General features: G+C 41.3%; 2 protein-coding genes across 15 annotated transcripts in view; one reads left to right on the forward strand and one right to left on the reverse strand.

Annotated features, from left to right (window-relative positions):
• Positions 1 to 6,534, forward strand: part of rap1gapb (RAP1 GTPase activating protein b) — a 106,275-nt gene extending 99,741 nt beyond the window's left edge. For 9 of the 13 annotated variants that reach the window (XM_068705413.1, XM_068705416.1, XM_068705411.1 and 6 more), the window contains 8 exons: positions 1,233 to 1,310; positions 1,687 to 1,796; positions 2,445 to 2,561; positions 3,016 to 3,145; positions 3,572 to 3,671; positions 4,125 to 4,234; positions 4,656 to 4,703; positions 4,856 to 6,534. In XM_068705413.1, the coding sequence (XP_068561514.1) occupies positions 1,233 to 1,310; positions 1,687 to 1,796; positions 2,445 to 2,561; positions 3,016 to 3,145; positions 3,572 to 3,671; positions 4,125 to 4,234; positions 4,656 to 4,664 (654 nt within the window). In that variant the 3' untranslated portion in view covers positions 4,665 to 4,703; positions 4,856 to 6,534. The remainder of the gene's footprint in view (positions 1 to 1,232; positions 1,311 to 1,686; positions 1,797 to 2,444; positions 2,562 to 3,015; positions 3,146 to 3,571; positions 3,672 to 4,124; positions 4,235 to 4,655; positions 4,704 to 4,855) is intronic. The other 4 variants (XM_068705408.1, XM_068705410.1, XM_068705419.1 and 1 more) reach the window with 2 other exon arrangements.
• On the reverse strand, positions 6,282 to 16,442 carry padi2 (peptidyl arginine deiminase, type II). 2 transcript variants are annotated; one of them, XM_068705421.1, is made up of 16 exons: positions 16,225 to 16,442; positions 13,958 to 14,129; positions 13,371 to 13,440; positions 13,031 to 13,092; positions 12,580 to 12,697; positions 11,975 to 12,127; positions 11,606 to 11,796; positions 11,023 to 11,126; positions 10,645 to 10,756; positions 10,267 to 10,374; positions 9,832 to 9,983; positions 9,561 to 9,708; positions 9,297 to 9,390; positions 9,107 to 9,186; positions 7,481 to 7,621; positions 6,282 to 7,357 (listed from the first exon to the last, which is right to left on the reverse strand). In XM_068705421.1, the coding sequence occupies exons 1-16, from the start codon at positions 16,314 to 16,316 to the stop codon at positions 7,124 to 7,126; spliced, it is 2,031 nt and encodes a 676-aa protein (XP_068561522.1). In that variant the 5' UTR covers positions 16,317 to 16,442; the 3' UTR covers positions 6,282 to 7,123. The 2 variants fall into 2 exon arrangements, with proteins under 2 accessions (XP_068561522.1, XP_068561521.1); XM_068705420.1 differs by having other exon boundaries at positions 11,606 to 11,799.
• Between the last annotated feature and the right edge of the window lie 6,933 nt (positions 16,443 to 23,375).

The raw sequence follows: 23,375 nt of genomic DNA on the forward strand, positions 1-23,375 counted from the left end.
TGAAACGAGAGGAGAGTTAATTTCCAAAATAAAACAGGAAGTCACAAAACAAACGTGGAGACAGGACAAAAACCCAGCTTGACATACAGGTGTGACAGAATGTCAACAACAAACATTGCTGTTGTTAGCATTCACAGCTGTCAAGCTAGCAATTTATGGAAAACTCCGGCGACGAGCAATGAGTGTGAATGGAATGATTGGACGTGCTTATTACAGTCCCACGACAGCCACATATTTGTTCCTCTTTTTTTGTCGGGGCTTTTCTTTTATTGATTGCTGTCGAGGTGTATTGAATAATGTTTCTTTCAAGATTACCAACCCTAGCTAACTGTTTTTCTTGTTTTGTTTGTAAAATTAACAGCATAATTAATTTTCTCCATTTCATTCATTCTCACGTGTTGAGAGATTCTTCACCACCACATAGAGCGACAGTTGGATATCTAGGATGTTGTTAGTAGCCGTCAATGCGAGGTGCGAGATTGTTTGTGAGCCCCAGTCTAATCTCTATCCTGAGTCATGAAGTGAGCTCAGTGTAACGGCTGTATGACTACCCAGACTCCCTCCCTCTGCACTGTGCTTTTGTCACGACTGTTTTCTCCTGTAAACGTTACAACCTCTTTATACAGCCTTGTTGTATTATGTGCATGTGTGGCTATACAGAGTATGCATGACACATTCCATCAATGGAAGGAGCACACCGTCCTGCTCGTGTCTCTTCCAGGGACGGTGTTAACTATGTTTTTTTTCTTTTGACATTCACTGCAGTTTGGGATTCGGTTGCTAACAGTATTTTGAATTGGGACAAAATGGACCCCATTTCTGAAACTCATGACTCATAGAAAAGCTAAAAGCTATCCCTTTGGATTCTGTCAGCACTCTTTGCCCCTTTTTTCTTCTGTTTAAACGCTTCAACACAAACCTGTAACCCTCAGGGCAGGAACTGCCGACAAGCCTGCTACCTCGGTGGTACTCCATCTCCGGCTGTGTGCTGGGCCCCCAGTCTCTCTGTTGCTTCTCTATATCCTCAATATCTTTTATGTCTCCCCTGTCAGGTCTCGCTGCGACCTCTTTTTTTTTAAGCTCTTATGCACCTGTTAAAATTCTTTGTGCTGTGCATGAGATCTCATGATGTGTTCTCCCCCCCCCCCCCCCCCCCTACTTTTCCAATCTACCATCTCCTCTCTCTCTCTCTCTCTCTCTGTGCTTCCATGGCCCTGCCTTGTGTGGCTCAGTCATTGCTTGTTCCAGGGAAAAGTCCCAGTAAATATGGACGCCGAGGCAGTGCCATAGGGATAGGAACAATAGAAGAGGTTCATGTATATTCCTCCCTTCTTGTTTACTAGTATTGTCTCTGCTGTTAACTTTGCTTTTGTCTCATAATGTTAGTAATCATAAAGTGTGCAGTCAGTAGTTTCTAGTTTAAAATATGTCTGTTTTAGTTCCAGTGGCTGTGAGAGGATTTCACGTATTGATATTCATGTTTGTTTATTTATGGTGTTCATTCTAATTTCTGTCATTCATTCATGGTGTCATGCACTGCATATAATTAATGCTGTGGTTGTGTAATGGTTGTACTACTCACATATTGTGTGTGTGTGTGTGTGTGTGTGTGTGTGTGTGTGTGTGTGTGTGTGTGTGTGTGTGTGTGTGTGTGTGTCTGACTCTTATCTTCCTGCTCACCGACAGTCATTGATCATTCCTGGGAAAAGCCCAACCAGGAAAAAGTCTGGGCCCTTCAGCTCCCGTCGCAGCAGCGCCATTGGCATTGAGAACATCCAGGAGGTCCAAGAGAGGAGGTGAGAGGACAGAGCAGAGCCGATCAGCAGCGAGTGGGTAGTGAAGAGAGAATTGTGTTGCAACAGATGGAAGCAAGGCGTTAAAATGAGGAAGTCGACCATTAGAAGACACACTTCTCAAGAGACAAGCTTTTGTTGGATGGCAGTTTTGATGAAGAGGCTCAAATTATCAATGGCTTACTTTATTTGTTGTGCTTCATGAGCGCAGGAACGTATTGGGTTGCCCAGGATATGTGCAGTGCATGCATGCATCAGCTAACATGCACAGGCTTATTCATGTTTAGACAAAACAACTGACAGATGTAGTATCACATTTTCTGTTTAATCTGAAACTTAAGTGGGAATACTGGTACAGCAGATAAACAATATCATCCATATGCTAAATATTTAAACCTGCATCAAGCTCAGCTGCACTTTCTATGATACCCATGTCTACAACGCCATGTAAACATACTTATAATGCATTATAATATGTTCAAAGCACTGTATAATCATAAGCATTCTTAAATATCCTTCATGCTTTATAACAATAATACACATTAAAAAACACATTAAAGGGCCCCTCTTCAGATTACAACGCATATTCAGATGAATGTGATATGTGTTGTATAGTATTTTCATGTTTCAATCTCCATCCCTGTCCTGAAGCCGAGAGGTGTCACCCAGCACCATGAGGACACTGGAGGGAACCCACTTTTCACAGGAAAACAAATCAGACAACTCCTCCAATCAAAGCTCTCCAGAATTCCCTGCTGCCAGGAACAGGTGACTATTACATAGATTATTTATATAGTAATAAATTATATACATGCACAAACTAAAGCTAATATGAGACAAGATATCTTTCTAGAAATGGTTATAGTATTTGCACAATATAGCTTTAAGCTGCACTTGAACCCATTTGTTTAATGTGGTTATTTAAAAAATATTGTGATATATAGTAAGTTTTGGTAAGTATTGCCCTAGATAGAGCTAATTTAAAGGGTTGCATCTAGAACAGCTTAAAAGATTACGCTACCTGGCGCAGAAACACACTGCTGTCGCTTTGCTTGAAAGTGCTACCATGAGGTGCTGTGAAATGAAGATGATGAATTAATTAACTTTTGGAAGGAAAAGTAATAAATACTAAAATGAAACCCAGTTTGATTCCGCTGCCCAAATGAATGTGGCTTATGGAGACCACAGGTGTCTGTCTGGTCAGAGTGACCCAGGTGTGTAGTCTGGCGATGTGTTGCAGGGCGCCGTCCATCCCCGAGGCTCAGGACCTTTCCCGCTCCTCCTCCAACGCCAGCAGCTTTGCCAGCGTAGTGGAAGAGCACGAGGCAGAGGAGGAGTATGACACTGGACTGGTGGGTGGAGACATGCGGAGAGATGCCAGGCAATAATGAAAGTGCATACATGCATGCCACTTCCCCAGAGCCCAAAACATAGGCAGCTGATGACATATTTAATATCTGTCCCATTTTTACTGTGGGGGTTGGGGGATAATTCTGTTACCAAAAACAATTAAAACAAAGGATGTAAGCTGGTTTGATGAATTTCACTATATTCCAATCATGACAGGTGTCCAAAATCTATTGCATAGTAATTAATCAATTTATTTCACTTGCACCATTTTACATCTAAAAAGGAGGAGATAAAAAAAAGGGAGAAATGCAAATACAGCCACGGAGTAGCCTAGAGCGGTGGTTATGATTATTTTGTTTACTTGTCCTTGTTATATATTGTTGGTTAAAAAAGGGAAATACTTCTAACTTCCTTTTCCCCTCCTACAGGAAAGTGTGTCTTGTATTACGCCACTCAAAGGAGAGTCATTTGTGTTCAGCTCTGCGGCAGACGACAGTGCGTGCAGTACCAGTCAGGGAAGTTTTTCTGGTGAGTTTGGGAGAATAAGGATCATATTACTGGGTCAGTAATAGCCGGAGGGTGTGAACAAAACAGGCAAGTTTGAAAAGGTTGACCGTTTCACATATCTATCTGGGGAAAATCTAAATGGGGTGGATGTGAGAATAACCTCTTCCGCTTCTCGAGCAATGAATATGGACTTGAGTGATAAACTCACTCCCAACACCAGAACTCTGTGTTAGCAAACTGTTCTTTTACTAAATGAATGCAGTTTACAATGCTTACAAAGTACAGCAATGTAAACTTATATGATTCCCACTCACCTTGTCATCCTGTGTGTTTAGTTTTTTTCTATCCCTGATGACTCACTCTGAACCTTCAATCTTTTGCATGCTGGAATATCCTTCTTAGACTACATCTGGCAGCATTATAGGCTTGAGTTTATTAACCATGACGGCCTCGCATCTGTCGCCTCCTTTCCAGCAGCGTCTCGTCCTCAGCAGCAGCCGGACGGAGTGAAGACGTCGGAGCCAAAAGGGACAGACAGCCGGCCCAAGACAGAGCGGCCCTCGCAGGAGCACAAGTTCTCATCGGTGAGACAAACCGCTTGTTACCAGGCATTAGGTGACACTCAGATGGCTTTACTCCGTGTTTTACGAAGTCACGGGAAAGAATGTTTCCCCTCGTTGACTGCTTGAGTCATTTATTCAGTGGAAAGACTGTTCACTAAAAAAAAATGTTCACTACTTCCAGCTCAAATGTGAAAATGTAATTGTCACGTACAGATATGCAATGAGGATAACTGTATGTATATTGTACAATGTCAAGTCTCTATTTTAAAATTTGACAAGGCGATACGATGATGTTTGTGTATGCTTCATAATTAGCATGCACTGGTGCCCATCATCAGTACCTTACGCCACCAAATGAGACAGATCATCACTTGCAGCACTAGTCTTTTTTTATGTATTGATATTAACTGCCATCTTCTCTCTATGTCTCTTATGTATGCAGAACTGTTAGCCACACTCCTCTGATCACGGCATCGACATCCATTTTCAGGTGAGACATGTTGACATAATCTTGGAGCTATTTAATGTTTGGATGCCTGTAAAGATTGTTGTTCCTTTTCTTCATTTGTCACATTTTAACCCCTCATTCCCCTGATTCTCTTTTTATTTTATGTCTGTCCCATGTCTTCTCCTTTGTTTCAGCATTCCCATAAGAGGCATCTTTTGCAAAAAAAAAGAAAAAGGAAAAGAGCCAAGGGCATGTGAACTCCACCACTGACGCAGGAGAGGAGCAGAGTTAGAAGCCAGATCAAGAGACCGACAGATCTTCCTTTATATGTTTGGCGTTGGATCTGCTGCCTATTGTGACAGACACCCAGCGCCATGGACACGTCCCTACCTATCGGCCTCATTCCAACTCCATGTGGAAACCCTCCTTGAACGCTCAAAGCAAAGGAACAGAGACCTCCACCCCCATGCAGCGCCAACACCGAGCGTCATCTGTCAGCTCAGCTGGCTTAGCAGAGTACGTCTGGCTCTGAAACCTGATTCTTACTGTAAACACTCAAATGGTGTTTGAACTGGGGTGAAAAAAAAATCACGACCGATCAAACAAGCGGTGTTTGTTTAGCTTGTAAAACAGTCTATAGAGAGGAGAGTTGCACTAGAGAAAGATGTGTATTTTTAAATGTCAACCTCACATCCCACTGTGATACTATACATGGGTTTTCACTTTGATGTACCGGGTGTGTGCGTGGCTGCCTGCCGCGTCCACTTTTGTGTTTTACTGATGATCTATTCTTCTTGTTCTGAGTATTCTGCAGTGGATATTTGTTGTGTTTGACGACAGCTTCGATAAATCTGTCGTTTTTGATGGAGGGGCACTTCCGTGATGCTGTTGTTGGTGGCTGTGATCGCATCAGTACTAGGTGGGTGAAATATACCACAGAAAAAATGCGATCTGCAATTTTTTAATTGAATTTCTGAAAAATTCAAACCAGAGTAAGTCTGTAGATAAAAAATATTTTGACATAGCTTTATAATTAGAATAAAAAGTGTAATTCCTGTAGTGCCCCCCCCCCCCCCCAACCAGCAACATACATCCTCAATCCACATGTCAAGATCCTGCTCTTAAGACCTTTGTCTCCAAATACTGTTTGCCACACACCACTTGTTGATTTGATGTGTGTGTATACAATGGTACTGTGCATGGTGTAAATCTGCTTGCCAAAAAACAACAACCTGTCCTCTGTACACTTGTGCCATGCTTGACATAGAGGTGTTGTCCCCGTGATTTGTGTTTTGTTGAGAAACCAGCCAACATCTCCAGACGCAGCACACATTGTCGATAGAAAGCCAAATGCCACAGTTTCCTACTTTATTTGTAAAGTGTAATATATGTACGTGACCGAAGCACTACATTTTCAAAGTTATTTGACCGATTTGTCGCTGAATATGAATTACACTGTGACTCGTCTTGAAGTTGCCTTTCTGATGATTGTGAGCTGCTTTGAAGGAGGATCGTGTTTAAAGGCACTGCGTCGCCGGCTGGCTTGAATGTAAAACTAGGCAGACGTGTATTTATTTATACATGTCCGCCACAATGAATGGTGATACTGTGTTGACTCTCGACTTGATACATGGAGTTTATTTCAGTGATATAACTGAAGCGCACTTGAGATTCATTGTCTACACTGAATTAAAGACAGCATTTAAAGTTTGTGAAAATACAAAAAGTTTAAAGACACTGGACCAAATGCAAAACAGCCTCTATGCTGTTTTCATCAAGCTACAAATCACAACATTTTGCATCTGACTCTACAGACAAATTAAAAAAGATACACTTTTTTTGGTTATAACTACACATAATGTGTATTACAGCCTTTCAAATTGATTTGAGGAAAGATGTGATTTTTCTCTGGACTCTGGAAATGCTTGAGTAGATGAAGTGCTCCCTCTTGTGGCTCTGTATTATTATTATTATAGCACATCACTGTGTGGTACCATTCATCTAACTGTGCTTGCACTGTATGCCAACGGCCGGTCCAGACAACACGATTGGGAGAGAATCTTCTATGTGCTCGATTCAAATGATTGTATTTCTGTTCTTGTCAACAGTCTGCTGAAGCCCTTGTTCAAAACCTGTAAATATTGCTTTACATCCTTTTTTTGTAAATAAAGCCAACGAAAATGTTTAATAAAGATGACAATGCATAATGGATCAAACGCCTGGGGTAATCCTTCATACATTGATGGTTACTGTGCAAGTATTTAGCAAAAAAAAGTGGCACATTTTGCAAAATGATTGGGAAGAAAATTAAGCTTTTCATGATTTTAGAGATAACGTAAGGCTTTGACAAGAAAAATATCTCTTCCAACCTTAAGTTAAGTCAAGGTGTGGTTGTTTTCTTAAACAATCTAATATTGTGAAAGCCTCTCTAACCCATCTCCACCTCACTGTTCAGTTCTCGTTCACATCTCCAGGTTCCACCACTTGAAGTCGAATGCTTCCCTGCGGACGTTGGAGCCACAATGCACCTCTCCGAGCAGTTGGTGGTAGGAGGCGAAGTCGTCGATGAACGTGCAGCTGAGGCCCAGGCCCTCCATCAGGTAGCACATCTCCGCCTCCAGGGCACAGTGCCCATTCACCTTAGGCCCAAAGGGCTTCGGGATGCCCAGGTTTTTCCCCAAGACAATCATGTTCACCTGTAAAAACAGATGCGATGCATCATGAAACTCCCAGATTTACTTACGGAGTGCTTTGATGCCTCTCAAATTGGAAACGGCCGTTGGAAAATGATCTCAGTAAAGCATTATGTCAGAACACACCATGTCAGGGTAGTAAGCCACTGCTTTGTACTCGGTCTTATCCTCCACCACTAACTTGAAGAGGATAGGCAGGTCGATGATGTCCTCGTCGTCCAGGCCCAGCTCTCTCTTCAGCACATCTCTGTTCCAGTCGATGCAGCTCTGTGAGAGAGCATATCAATATCATATCGATATCCTGATACGAGACTAGATATCATCTTAGTTTTTGGATATCATAATATGGCATAAGTGTTTTATTATTTGTCATTATATCCACATTACTGATGATTATTTATCAAGATATTGCATAAAAGCACCAACGGTCAACCCTACAATATCGTCACAAGATCGATATTGAGGAATTTGGTCTAAAATATCGCATTACAAAGTGCTTTAAACATGCACTAAAAACAGAACAAACAGTAAAATGTAACAGTATGTCGTGTACTAGTGCTCTAGTTAATCATTGTCAGGCTGCTTTTGCTGCAAACAAAAAGTAAACTGTGGCCAAATGTATGTGGACGCTCCTGCTTATTAGTAGGTTCAGCTGCCACAGACACACCCATTGCTGAAAGGCACTCATGCAGGAAAGCAATCTCTGGTGGCAAAGATTTGGTCACAAAACATGAGCTCAGTAGCTTTCAACGTGGCTCTGTCACAGAATGCTTTCCAATAAGTCAAATGTCTGACCTACTAGATTTGCCGGGTTAAATTATATGTCCTGTTAGAGTGAAGTGCAAACATCTAGGAGTGAAAACAAGCTCATGGGACAGGGCGTGGCATGTAAAAGCTGTTTGAAATTTGGTAGTGAGAGAAAACAAACTGCCTCTGGAGAACACGTCAGCATAAGAGCTGTTCGTTAGGAGCTTCAATACAAGTGGCAAAGCAGCCGGGTTCCAAAATCCTGCTGAAGAACATTCACATAGAGCGGAGGCTGCTATAGCAGCATATCAACGCCCACAGTGCTGGAATGAGATATTCAACAGTAAGATAGTAGTGTTATGTCTGGCTGTTCACATACTTTTTGCCATAACATGCAAACAGTCATAGACTATAAAAAGTGGACGAATTCACGGTTTGTGGACGGCCGTTTTGAAGCCTCAAGTTTGGCATTTTTTTTCTGTCGCCATCTTGTTTTTTTGCAACAAGACAAGAGAGGGTGGAGCTAAGTACAACTAGACGTTGAACAAGACATTTTAATTATTTGGTAGCGACCTGTCAATCACAAGGTAGCCACGCTCTAAAGCGCACCCTGCTTTACAGTTTATTTTATTGTAAATGGGACACTAATTTACTAAATGAACATCATGCTGTATTGAAGAAGACTTGAAACTAGAGATTGAGACCATAAACTCATGTTTACAATGTTTACTGAGGGAATAAATCAAGTGAGACGTAGAGTCATTTTCTCATAGACTTCTATACAATTACACTTTTTTTTGCAACCAGAGGAGTCGCCCCCTCATGGCCATTAGAAAGAATGCAAGTTTAAGGAATTTCCGCATTGACTTTTCAGACCCGGAGGTTGCCTCCTGATTACAGGACATCAGCAGCAGGTAGCCAGATTTTCCGTTGGGATTTTCACAGTTTGAAAATGTCTTTCATCATCTTTTCTGGACTTGAGTCTAACCCCGCAATCCCACTCACCTGCACGTAGTTATTTTCAGCTTGGAGACCTTCATCATTAAGTATCTCATCCACTGTTATTGGTTCTTCATGCCCCAGACCTTTGGGAAGTGTTTTACAGAGTATTAAGAATTATATTAGTTTGTTGATTGCTAAGAGACACATTGTATTGTTAATATTCTACAGATATTATTGTTAAAGACGGGTCTACCCTCAAACAGTTTGGCTTGTCCGTGTCCAACGTTGTGTAAGCCTCTGAATAGTTTGTAGCCTGCGTCTGGGCTGGCCAGCAGCAGCCGGAAGCCCTGTGCGCAGAAACACAAGAGACAAAGATAACATTGTCTGTCTCATTGTCCTCAGGGCTTATACGATCCCGCAATGAACAATGAATACAACAGCATAGCTAGCTGCTTCCTGCCTTCGAACTATTTTGATATTTCAGTTTAGCGGTTTCTGTTAAAAAGGGAATATTTACCTTTCTGTCAGGTGCAGGAACAAAAGTCATGAATTCATCTACGTGGCCGACATAGAGCCAGTCAGAGAACAAGGCAATGGGCTCCTGAACCTTCTGAGCCCACAAGAAGTCCTGAACTACTTTGGTCATGTTCCGTCCTTTAGTTGCCCTTTGAAGAAAGAGAGAGAGAGATGCAAGTAATGTTCACCAGTCTTTGGCCATATGTTCTGTTTCCTGCGCTACCCCACAACGGCAGGAACTTGGAACATCCCTGGATCTGTTACAAACTCACGTGGGGAAGGCCACTCCAATGATGATTCTGCCCAGGGGGTAGTGTTTTCCATTCACAGTGACGGGAGGACTAACCTCCAGATTACCAAATGAGTCCAGACTGCTCACGTCTTTCTTCTGGGCCACCCTCGTCACATAGCCAAAGTCAGGTCCCTGAGGACATTAAGGTGGTTAAAGATCCCCTCCAGACGTGTGAGGTCGCATCCAACAACTCAACATTTATTGAGGTTTCAAGTTTCCACATCACACTTCGTGTAAGTTGCATTTTGAACCACAATTGGCCTCAAGAATGGTTGTGATGTCACAAAATCCTACACGCCTTTAATACTTTTCCCCTTCAGCAGATAACACAGCCTTATCAAGCCACTATCAGAGCTTTTCCAATTCAGAAAGCATTTTGTATCTGCAAACAATTCATGAAAAATTTTAATCTCACCAGTAGCTCATCATATGGAAAATCCAGGAGTTCTCCATCTCGAGGGGAATCCAGAACAACAGGAAACCGGTGATGAGGTGAGTCGATGTAGCCAAACTCCAGCTCATCCTGAAAAAAGGGTTTGTTTATAAACAACTTTACTGATGTTTAAATTTTTTTTTGTCTTTTCTATTTAAATATTTGATGTAACTTCAGGGTGAATGATTAGTTTTCTTTCCCATGATGTGGTTGATGTGAAATCCACTGACATTGCCGCTGTTATTGCTATGTTTCCAACTTTACTTTTTTTTTTTTTTTTGGCTCATCATTTTTCAAAGAAGCGCATTTTGTCAGTCATTGCTCTTTTTTTTCAGGACGTGACACATTTGGTTTTCTTACCTGCATCCAACGATCTCCTCTGTTCACAAACTCGTGGCAAATCTTAAGCTTGTACCCACTCATAATAACAAGGTTCCTCATGCTTTTCAGGAACTGGTTGTTATCAGACGTGCTGACAAGGTGACAATGGAAGAAGAAGTTTTCATTAAGCATTAGTTTGGAATTTTAAATATAATAGAATTTTGTTTTTAATCTAAAAAAATAAATCGTGAATGACATGTGAAACCGAAAAGAGAAAACATGATTTGTAAGTCATTTATAAGCTTTATAAGCAAAATTTTCTTGGAGTTAAAATTAAGGGGAATGTGTAACACTGTAACATACTGTTGACTCATATATTGTCACCATCATCTTTATTATTCATCAGTCTCCTCTTACCTGCAGACAAACACCTCTACAGGCCGAAGGGTGTTGGGTGTCATGATCCACGGTGCCACTCTGAACACGACTGTGTCTGTGAAAATAGGCGTCTCAGGGAGACCCTGTCAAAACATGAGAGAGGCTGCAGAGTCTTGTTTGTAATGTCATTTGACTAAAAATCTCATCTAATATCACAAAACTGTGACCCAAAACTGATCTAACCTTTGTTTTTTTCTTTGAGTAAACAAATCCACTTCAATTCAATTCATAAAATATGGCGAGTTCGGCTATGTTGTTGTTGGGTGTGAAAGTTGATTCTTGATCGTGGAAATAGCGGTTTGACCAAAATAAATCTTATCTCAAAGTCCATCTACTGGCGTTGTTTGGAGGTTTCAACAAAGGAAGGCTCTGAGATGTGGTTGAAAGCTCCGAAAAAATATTACTGGAAGTGGCCCTTGATTTAAGATTTTCACATCAAACTATTTTGTTTTATTAGAATCAACAGTTTAAGTTGAAAAGATAATTAAGCAGCATAAGGAACTGATGGCAGGAGATGAAATACAGACGTGTAACACTGTGGATGCTGTGTCGCAGGTCTTACCGGAGAGATGGGCTCTAACAGACTGAGGTTGACGCGGATGAGCCCACTGAAGTCTTTGTCAAGAAACTTGAGGCCCTCCACATAAAAGTTCATCTCTGCTGCTTCTCCGAGGTAAGGCACTTCCTGCGACAGGACCTCACTGCTCAGCACCAGCGGATAGTCCTTCACAAAGTACTTGTAGAAGTGTTTCCCTGCTGAAGTAAGAACAACAGAATCAAGGCTCGTTGGCCCTTCATTAGAAAAAAAATAACACTAGTAAAAAAGGTTTAAAGATAAGATAAGATAAAGATAAAACAGCACATGGCCTCAACTAAGCAGCTGAATTACGTCATCTGTTCTGGGGCTTTCTCACCCCTCTTCTTTACTCACGCAGTGTATTGTTCTTCGTTTCAGAGGTTCTGGGCCTGAAGACTCTGACACTCTCTGCGTCCCCCTGAGAGATGTGCATGGTGAGCTTGTAGCCCTCTGGCAGCTTGGCGGGGCCTCTGGTCCGCAGCACCATGACAGACATGTCCTTCAGATCTGTTCATCCACAAAGAGTCATTCAGTCCTACATACCTTTTTAAAAGCACAAGCCACAGATACATGACATCAATGTGCTAGAGACTCTTTTTTTAATGCTTTTAACTCTGAAGCTAAACACTAAACATTCATCATTACAACTGGGAAGCACTCACCCACACATAATAAAATAACACCTGGTTTCGCTATCAAATTTCAGCCGTACCGGTTTGTCTACTGCAAAGTAATTTGAGAGGCTTACTTTATCAATTCGTCCTTCTACACTCACACAGTGAGTACACTCTCTAGGTTTGTAGTTTTATCAAACTTGTTTACCCATATCAACACTTTAATCTGCTGACTTTGCAAAAGCAAACATGACAGACCTTTTAACGCTGACAGTTGTGAAAAAGTTGATGGGTCAGAGGGAAGCAAGAGAGAAGTCAATGGTGAACGAGGCTGTACTCTTTTACCTGACACCTTGGAGACGTTTTCCTGCTCACGATCTGGTTTCTTCCTCCAAGTCCACTCTGAGTCACAGTTGACCAATAGGATGGCTCCATGCCCATTAGGACCCCATTTCCAGGATGCCTAACAAGTTTTCAACAAACCAGACGCACATTCATTTTTTTTTGGAGTTCGTTGGAAAACCTTTGACTTCAGCGATGTTACTTGCACTTATCAAACTTATGAAATACATAACAATATTGAACCAATAACGCTTGTTTAAACAACACAATCATAGAAAGATCTGAAGTACACAGTAGGCACTTTAAAATCATTAAAATGCTGCAATGAGAATTACAATCCTATTCACTTTGTTACACTTTATTGTTTATCAGAAAGTGAAAAGAAGAGAAAATATCTCCTGCATTAGTTGTCATTAGTTCACTTTGCGCAGCCACCTGACACATTTCAGCTCACCTTATTAGCGTTGTTTTTCTCCACAACACCGTCTCTGTCAGCATCCACATCCAGAGAGATCTCTGCATGACAGACACCGTTTGTTTATCACAGAGTGCCTCTGCAAATATTGCAGATAGTGGTTCATATCAAAGTATACAGCTATTGTTGTACTACAAGACTGTTTACTGTTTATTTCTGTGTATTTGACTGTTTTTTGATGACTTTTTGATGTGCATTTAAACACACCACAAATGCTCTGTTGATATTATGCTGGCAAAAGAAAAAATTTTCAAAGTTAAACAAATAATTGGTTATGATATAAAAAAAGTGCATGTTGTTTTATTTCGCTTTAACTCACCAACAGCTGTCAGGTGCAGGACTGCTCTCCCCAAGACCTCTTTGCTCACCCCATAGTACCAGACAGACAGCTTATAAGAAGAAGGCACAAGTCATTTAGTTGTACGAAATGACATTTGACAATTGTGAAATCTTAAAGACGCATGAATGAAAATTATGAGCTGTACTATATTGCGAAGCAAAAAGCTCTTGAGCTCCGTTGAATGGGGAATATCTCCTCCGGGTTATTTTAAAAGTGATAAATCATTAATCAAAAAAGCAAACGCTGCAAATGCTTCGAGGTAGGTGAGTTTGATATATTTCTAGTTAACGTCTACTCTCAATCATAAAAAAATCCTTTAACGACTTTAACGAAGCCGCATATTTTTTTAATTGAGTGTTTTGGTTTCAGGCTCGGAATCAAACTAATATTCAATATCTGTAACGCAAATATTTAATCGTTTTAACTTGAATCATGTTGCTGGGCGTGAATTTTGTCATTAATAAGTGGCTCATTTCCTGGAACTGTTACCTGAGCACATATGGAAATCAGAAAATTTGACCTGCTGCCCTGTGACATGAATTTACTGCACTTCTGTTCTGCTTTACCTTGCTATCGTTTTCATGTTGGCTGGCATGGCTCATCCGGATGAGCAGTACTGAGTTTCCATTGAGCGGGATGGGAGAGAAGTGGTACGTCTTCTGAGGTGAGGGGCCGATGCTGTACTGAACACTGGGGGTGCACTTCACAGAGAAGAACCTGGAGCTGGGAGGGGCGCTCCTGAGAACAAGAGAATGTATGTATGTTTACACAAAGCAGGCAGACTGTATTAAACTTGCAGTGTGTGTGTGTTGGAGCAGATATTTGTTGGTATACAAATGTGGGAGAGAATTGAAGCATGGGGGCAAGCCACAAGCTCAAATTTTGTGACTGGTAGCAGCTGTAGTCATGATAAAGTTAGTCTTTATTCTTTATTGCTTGGAAGACAGCAAAGTGATTTATAAACATACTGTTTTATTAAACTAACAAATTAGGATGACGTGTGTTCACACACAGTCATGATGACAAATGGCATGAAGTTGCGAATAGCAACTGCAGGCGATGTTAAAAGTGGCAGAATAAAGAACAAGAACAACAGGTGGTAAAATCCCCTTATGCCTCACTTACAGAGTCTGTTTTTTCTCCCAAAAAAAAAGAAAAGAAAAAGATGTTGTTTCTTCAGAATTTGTCTCATGCGAAGACATACACACCAGATCTCAGGTTTTCCAAGTGTCAGTGGTGCTTTAACAAAGGTATATATCTTCGAAATGGCTGGTTTATCTATTCAAGATAATAGAAGGTGATTCAGAAATGCCAGTAAAGGTGGTCAGGAATGGTCATTTACGAAGAAATTTGCTCTTCTCACGATTTATAGATGAGGACTGGACCCGTGGACTGGGTTGCAATGGTTTGTTTATTTTTTAAAAGTAGGTCCTCAGAAACACAGTTGGGAAACACTGGTCTATTGCCAATGTCTCAATAAACAATAGTCACATGCCCGTATCAGTTGCTGCAATTGCTCCTCCTGTCCACACTGGCTGTGAATAGATAGATCTCTTCCTAATGTGATTCCAAAGTGATGAGGAACAAAATTCCCTTTTTGAGGTGTCGGCATTCTAAATTTGTCAAACCAAGTTATCTTCCAAAAACATTTTTTGTAAAACTATCCCTCCAACGCAGCTCAGCAAGAAAACACTGTCCCAAGAGTTATAAAAAGGCAATTTTGCACTAAAAACACTTGGTTTGACCAACTTCAACTGTCGAGACCACATTTTAGCTTTAGTGGATTATCTCCCCCCATCACTTACATTCCTATCGCGTTAGGACAGGATCTCCTCATGTACAGGACAAATGATTACAGCCAACAACAGCTCCATCAACACTGAGTAAAGACCCTTTTCACAACAGCCAGTTGGGACATGCCATTGCAGTTGTACACACAGGTGTTATTAATAACAATAAGTATGGCCCTGTTCCATTGAGGTTGGCCTGGGCCCTAGTATTGTGCATCCAGGCTCACTGGAATGGCTGTGACAGACTAAATAGAATGGGAACATAATTTATTTGTATTATTACACCTGTCTTTACCCAAAGACTGCTGTGAAAGGGGCCTGTGGCTTCAAGATGAACCCATTCTTTACGATTTAAAAACAGGGCCACTTTACATGACAAGAATGGGTGTGCCAGTCTCCCACTCTGTCCAGTCTGTAATCAAGCCGGGCTCTGTTGTGTTGTGTTGTGGAGGCTGGCATTTGGCAGAACGTATTGCCTACATTTCTTTGGGACAGCAAATTCTCTCCTGACAGCAACAATAGAGGACTGTTGACTGTCTCCACTGTACAAAACAAAATGCTAAGGATCTGCATACAAATGACATCATCCCCACAGCTCTATTGACACAGCCCCACACCTCTATTAACAATGGGATTCTTATACACCCAGTTACCAGTTTATCAGGAATTACACCTATCTAATACCAGGACTAATCAGTCCTGCAGTAAATCTATATAATATATTTTTTTCAAATAGCTCTGAATGCTAACTGTTTAACTGGTTGCCTGTTGACCACTTAACATCATTAAAATACAAAATTAAAATAAGGAATGAGACACACTAGGCTGTGTAAGTTGCAATAAGCCAGCATTAACCAAGGTGATACAATACAATAAAATACCATATTTCAAGGGGAGAACGTGAACATTTTCATAATAGAACAAATATGACATATACCACTCTATAAGTATAAACTCCCCAAAATGTCCGAACAATTTAAAGCGCACACACAGTCCAGATGGATCTGTATGAGTCCTGCGGGACACGTTGAACAAGAGCCTACCTGTTCAGGTTCACGTTGAGTTCCGAGCCGACCACGCATACAACGCTTATAGTTTGGTCATAACCTACTCGGAGAGTCCGGGGGTGAATCATGACTGCTGTCCTCCCGCAGAGTGTGAGACGCTCAGACTGTATAGGCTGCTGACACTAAACGCCCTAAACCTGTTCCGTTACCAGAAAGCACACACAGAGCGGTCTGGACTTGCACAGTGTGAGAAGCAAGCGATAACAAAGGCTGCAGGTTTAAGCCTCTGTGTTCGCTGATTGGTCCACTGTCCACCCTACTCGCCCCACCCCCGTCACCTATCCCTCTACGACGTGCTGCCTCTTGTGTGTCTGTCTCTCTGTTTATCACAACATTGGTCTTGCCGCAGTTCTTTTGTATTTAATTACTTAGAGGGAATTTCACAAAAAGCCTACTGTTGGCACATTTATTTACAAGTAACTACAGCCATAGTAACAATTGATTCGTAGTATTTCATACCACCATTTGTTATAATTGTAGCTATGAACGCACGCATGCGCAGGAGTGAAGAGGCGCACAATATAGTTGTTGTTTTTTCAAAATTGAATTAGAGGATAAACTCCTTCAACTTTTTTTCAAAGAGATACTCAGGCACAACACATGGACGTTAACAAACATTTCAGTACATACACAGTAATGATGACAGACAATCAACGTAGTAACAACAACAAGGACATGCACATAAGGGCGCTCCCTCCGTCCCATCCCAAACCGTAACATGGACACGATGAACATAACAATAAAATAGCATCATGTCAAAATAGTCAAATACTAAGTACCAATACAGCAATGTAAAAGTACTTCGTTACAAGTGCCAGTCCTGCAGGAGAAAAGTGAGCTACAGAAGTATTAGCAATTAAATTTAATTCAAATTACGTATTTTGTCCCCGTGACTGACATCAGAATCATAAGCTCTATTTGCCATGTATGCATGTGATTGTTCATCAGAGTGACGGCCAGCGGAAAGAAGCTGTTCTGGTGTCTGGTGGTTTTGGCTTACAGTGCTCTGTAGCGCCTACCAGAGGGGATGAGTTGGAACAGGTTGTGTCCATGGTGTGAAGGGTCTACACTACAGTGATGTTTCCTGCCCGTTTCCTGACTCTGGAGGTGTACAAGTACAGGATGGAGGGCAGGCTGGAACCAATGATTCTCTCTGCAGACCTGACAGTCCGTTGTGGTCTGTTCCTATCGTGTTTAGTGGGCAATCCAAACCACACAGTGATGGAAGAACAGAGAACAGACTGGACGATACTGGAGTAAAACAGAATCAGCAGCTCAGGCAGGTTGAACTTCTTGAGCTGGTGTAGGAAGTACAACTTCAGAGGGGTCAGAAGATCACATAGGAGGTCATAAGGTGATTAAGCAAAGAACAAAAAACTAAGTTCTGCTCCACCTTTTTTTAAATGTACTTTGTTTTGGGAAATAATTAATAATTTCACCTCTAACAGTTATTTAAACTAGAAAATTGCATTAGAAATGTTGACTGTGTGGCTGCTATTGCCTAAAGACGTTGCAATATACGTCAATATTACCAGTAGTAAGATGTACGATTGAGGTTCATTTGAGACATTGCTTCTTTCATTTCTGCATTTGAGATTCATACTCTTGGATTGAATCTTGTATTTGTGATGGACAGCCTTGAACTTGAGAGCAGCTATTGCTTCATAGAAACACATGCATGTGTGGTGATTTGGGAAAGTGACATACCTTTGGAAATATGGGAAGCTATCGCTCGATATATATCTAGAGCTATGGCTCTCATATAGAAATATTAAGATTATTGAAACATGATAGTGAGGATGATGATGAAACTACATCTTAATTCTTAAAACTTCTTCCTGAAACTGTGACAAGAGAGACAAACCCTTAATTGGCCTGAATAAACTCACAGAGGAGAGACACCTCATCTGAGTGTCAATCCAAACCGATTTATGAGAAGTAGACCCTCGTGAGGGCCCAGCCTACCAGGTTTTATGACAACAATCTACATTCCTGAGAAGCAAATACGACACATACACATCCGAATGTGAATAAAAGACGAAAAGAAACTTATGTTCTAAACAAATGTTATATGTCAACATGTTTATTAATGTCAAAATATATGTGCTTTGACAGGTTGGTTTTGAGCTTCTGTTGACCTCTCTACCATAGACAGATTTTCTTAGATATAATCTGTGATTAAGTTGGCTTTCTATTTCAGTCAAGTTCCATTTTCCACACATTCTTTGTAAACCATTCACAAATTGAGTCATTTGAGCAATGCATTTGTTCTCATCTTACCATCATACATTATCGTTAGTAAAATAAACTTTATTTTTGAAAATTGTCTGTGTGAACTTTCTGTGACTCATCCGAGAAACATTTAATAAAATAAACACAACAACTCTCCATTATAACTTTACCCAAGTTAGTGAGAACAATACCAAATGCAATGCATGCTGGGAAGTGTGCTAACAACTTTTCTGAACAACTTTGGTTTGATGAGTTCAGTGTTCAAAGTTCTGAAATGGCTCCAAAGCAAAAATAGTATTTTTTACTTTGTACTGAATCAAAATTATACCGTTTCTATATTTTCTACATACATTTTAAATGTATATCAACAGTGCATGACTTGGAAGATTAATGTAATAAAACGTGTTATATGAAGTTAAACCTACAACTGCTTAGTTTAGCTTTAGTGTCAAGAATTATTTCTCACTTTGTATTGAAAAACAAGACGTTTTATATTATGAATGATGTTCACTGTTGGTGAAGTCTGAGGATTGGCTTGGTTTGTTTTTACTTTAAATGTTGATCATTGATATTGCTACATTTTAACAACTTGTGATCTTTTTTTAGAGTTGGTCGTCTAGAAGTTTAAATGTACTTTTAGCATTCCTCATTTAAACTAATAATAACAGAAAGCTGCTGGCAAACTGCAAAACAAATAATAAAAATGAGAAAAATGTCTGATGAGAAAATTGTGTTAAAACTCCCACAAATCCACTGAGATCTCAAATATGAAGGTATCTGTTTGATGCTAATTGTTGTGGACTCAAATGATCTGATGACAGCAGAGATTGATGAACTTTATTTAACTTTGAGAAGAGCAGGAGTTGGTGGTGAGCGTGGAGGATGAGGAGGAGGAGAATTTCTGATGCTCAGATCTTGTAGAAGGAATTTATCCGTTGGTTCTTGATCAGCTCCTAGTGGATCTGGAACTCTGTGGAGTCCACCAGGTCCTGTAGAAAACCACAGGGAAAATGTCAGGATTGAATATATCATACAGCACCAAAACTTCCCTGTTTTCACTTCATGACTACTACAGACGTGATGATCATTTCTAACAAGCATTAAAACATCTGATGAACTGAAAATACATGGAAAGACACTGAGATACCACAGATACAGCAGATTTGTAGACAGTACCTTAACTGCAAAACACTGTGGGAGGATGAAGAGCTTTTTCTGGCAGATGAAGTTTAGCGTCAGCATCCTGTTTTCCAGATGATGAAGGTTCATGTTGATGGCTGCTCTTCCTTCATACAACATAAAACCTGTAAGAACAAGAAGATGGAGAACATTTTAACATAAAAGCAGCTTTAATCCATCAGCCCAGCAGACTGTTATTACACACTGTGTACTGATCTGTTTGTTCTCTAAAACAGAGGTCTTCAACGTTTTTCAGGCCAAGGACCCCCAAACTAAGATGGAGCATATACTATACATATTGTATAACATTGTGTTTTGTTTTAAACTGGGCCTAGTGCCTTGTATAAAACACCTTGTTATTGTGCAATCAATACTAAGCTATTCAAATAATACATAGGTTCATATATTCATGTTTTAATTTTAAACATGTGCCAGGTACAGTGAGTAGGGTGGCCGTGCCACTGCCATTTATAAACATACCTCGTCAACTGATACCAATGCCAATATCAACATTGTCTGTCAATTGCATGATAATCATGCATACAAGCTATTCAAATTGACGTTTTTATTTTAAACATAAATGTGGAAACAAAAAATGAGTGATGGCCTATTAGTGCCACTGCCATGCATAAACATACCTGTTATCTTGCATACAATACTGAACTATTAAAATAATGGACAGATTCATGTTTTTTGGACGGGTTACAAAACAATCCATTTTCGCTCATAACAATGTCCATACACTTGACATAATAATATACTGGCCTCAGTAGTGGGCTGTTGTGGATAGGAGTTGCAGTGTTTTAGTCAGGAATATCTTGCAAAAATGATTGCACAAGGATTTGCGAGTAAAGTAATGTCGTTTTTTAATTTAAAAAAAACAATTTGTACAACGGTATCTTCTTTTCAAATAATATTGCAGCGTGCATCCTTATGTCTGGGATCTTAGTCAACTGGGGACTGAATAGGCTCTCGGTCAATCACGGGGAACCTGACAGAGCCAGCATGTAACATGCGGCCTCGTGATTGGCACAGCAGCGATAGGGGCAGGTCCTCCTCTTTATGTGCAGGAAGCTTGGAGGGACAGGTCCAGGCTATGTGAGGGTTCCGGGACAGAGGATGTCGTATGTGTACAGATTGTAAAGCCCATGAGGCAAATTTGTGATTTGTGATTTTGGGTTATACAAAAATAAATTGAATTGAATTGAATCTTCCGCCTGCATGGGATCCCAGTCCCAAGGTCCTCAGTTCACCTCCATCTTCTGGAGGGAATTCTGCGCTCTGCTGGGGACCACCGTCAGTCTGTCCTCTGGTTTTCACCCCCAATCCAACAGCCAGATGGAGAGAGGAAACACCAGGAGATGGAAACAGCCCTCCGCTGCTTGGTCTCCCAGAATCCTGCCTCCTGGTCTCGCCAGCTGATGTGGGTGGAATACGCTCACAACACCCTGACCAGCTCCGCCACAGGCTTGTCACCCTTCCAGTGCGCATATGGGTTCCAGTCTCTTCTGTTCCTCACGTTGTAGAAGGAGGTTTCCTGCCCTTCAGTCCGGACCTACATCCGCCGCTGCCGCTAGACCTGGACGAAGGCCCGAGCAACCCTGCTTCGGTCTGCCGACCGCTACGCAACAGCGGCTAGCCAACACCACACTCCAGCCCCCATCTAACAGGTGGGTCAGAGGGTGTGGTTATTGACCCGGGACCTACCCTTGCGGGTAGAGTCCAAGAAACTGGGCCCAAGATTCATCGGGCCCTTCGAGATCGAGAGGATCATCAACCCGGCGGCAGTGAGGCTCCAGCTCCAGAGATCCATGTGCATCCACTCCACGTTCCACGTATCCAGGGTCAAACCTGTCCGGGAGAGTCCCTTGGTGGTGGCTGCTCCTCCTTCTCCGTCCCCTCGCCTCATCGAAGGAGGTCCTGTCTTGATTCATCGCTTGCTTCGCTCCCGTTGCTGAGGGCGAGGTCTCCAGTACCTGGTCGACTGAAAAGGATACGGTCCGGAGAAGAGGCAATGGGTTCTGGCTCGTAACATCTGCGACCCCTGACTCATCAAGTACAAATTTAAAAATAGGCCACGACATCAAATCGGGCCAAGGGCATAAAGTGAGGGGCCAATGGCCCCTTCCCCACTTCCTACCCCCCTACTTCCAGCGCCCTTGCTCTGACCACATCCATCGTCGAACTCGACCTTCATTTTGATCTTGACTACAGACCTGTAACCTTTCATTTTGCACGATTTTGCCGCTATCGCTGTAACAAAATTCATCCAAAGACAGATAGACCTGGCAAAAAAACCGCTTCAGCGGCAGTCCCAGCAACAGTAGGTGTCCCCAGGACCACATTAACTGCACATGTCGCAACTGAGACAAGCGGCTTGATCTTAAACTAATAAGCCTCCTTCTCATCATCGACAAAATGCTAAATGTACGTGTTTTGCTGGGCATATTTGTTCAGGGGCTCTTCAATCTAATCAATGATCGCATTTCAGCTTACCTGTTCAGGTGTGCCATCAAAAAGGTACCAAGAACATGGAGACCATGCCACTGTTTGTTTTTTTGTGTCCAGACAACATGTTTGATACTATTCTGAAGTTTACCAGTTAAATTTGGTTCAGGAAACATGGTCGGTTGTTGTTTGCTTCAGACTGATGAAGGGCTTCTGGGACAGTAGTCTGTTGTTCCAGGAATGCATCTCCAGTTTGTAAATTGAGACAGAAGAGCCAAGATCTGTTGAGGCACTTATTCACAGCTCAATTGCCAGCAAGTGGGAAAGAAAATGCACATTATGTAAAGTCATGGATTAAATTCTCCAGTTTATGGGATGCTGCTGCTGATTGAATTGGTCACCCCCACCCTCGGTCAAACAAACACACAGACCTGCAGCTCTTTATACATCCACGACTGAGAGCATAGGAGACGGATGGATACAGCGATGTAACCTGGTCGCTGCCTTTTTACAAAGTCCCAATCTCCCCTGTGCACTGCTGTTACAGGCTGGGGGCATACCACCTGGGTGATTCCCAGAAACGCCCCGAACGAAATAAGAAGAAAAGAGAAATGAAATGCAGAGGGCATGGTCTCTGTAAATAAAGACACCGCCACACACTTCTTGTAAGTCACAAGTGATGAATGAATGCGGTTGCTTGTTTTTCAGGAAACTCCTATACAGTATACCTTTAAGATAAAATATAGATACTAACAAAATACTATTTCTTCAACCCTCAAAACATATTTTTTTCTAAATGTATTTCACTCTGCTTTGAATTCATTTTTTTTTACTTTATTTGCCTAAATGTATTTAATTGTTGTGCTGAATTATTTTTTCTCCCAAGAGAAGCAATTTCTCACGTTGTTTTGAAAGGTGCTGCATAAATAAAGTTACGTTGTTACCACTTATTATTGTTCTAATAAAAATAATTCTGATAATAACCCAATAACATTGTTTATTAATTTCAAAGAGGCATTGTGAGTTTGATGTGTAAACACAAATACATTTCCTTTAAATTCCCGGTAATGACCACCAATAACCACAAGGATGTGAAATACTAAGGCAGTTCCGGCCAGTTCTGAAAACTTAAAGGTTTCCACAAAAAACATATTGGACAGAAATCCAATCAAATTGTTGCAAATGTTTGACAGGTTCGCGTTCAGACCAATAGAATAACTGTAAACATGCTGGAAAGGGGCGGGATCTAGGGTATCCAATGCCACCAA

This window comes from Cebidichthys violaceus, unplaced genomic scaffold (assembly GCF_023349555.1).
Source record: "Cebidichthys violaceus isolate CVI_PGR_0920_01 unplaced genomic scaffold, fCebVio1.0.p SCAF_117, whole genome shotgun sequence".
In the NCBI taxonomy this organism is placed as follows: domain Eukaryota; kingdom Metazoa; phylum Chordata; class Actinopteri; order Perciformes; family Stichaeidae; genus Cebidichthys; species Cebidichthys violaceus.

What these genes read in the sequence shown, in the direction of transcription:
- padi2 (XM_068705420.1), bottom strand. Translation starts at nt 16,316, where the DNA reads ATGATTCACCCCCGGACTCTCCGAGTAGGTTATGACCAAACTATAAGC. An exon ending in AGAAAAACAACGCTAATAAG is followed by an intron (nt 12,698 to 13,030) that starts GTGAGCTGAAAT and finishes AAAACTTGTTAG; the next exon opens with GCATCCTGGAAATGGGGTCC. An exon ending in TTCCTGCACCTGACAGAAAG is followed by an intron (nt 9,391 to 9,560) that starts GTAAATATTCCC and finishes TTCTGCGCACAG; the next exon opens with GGCTTCCGGCTGCTGCTGGC.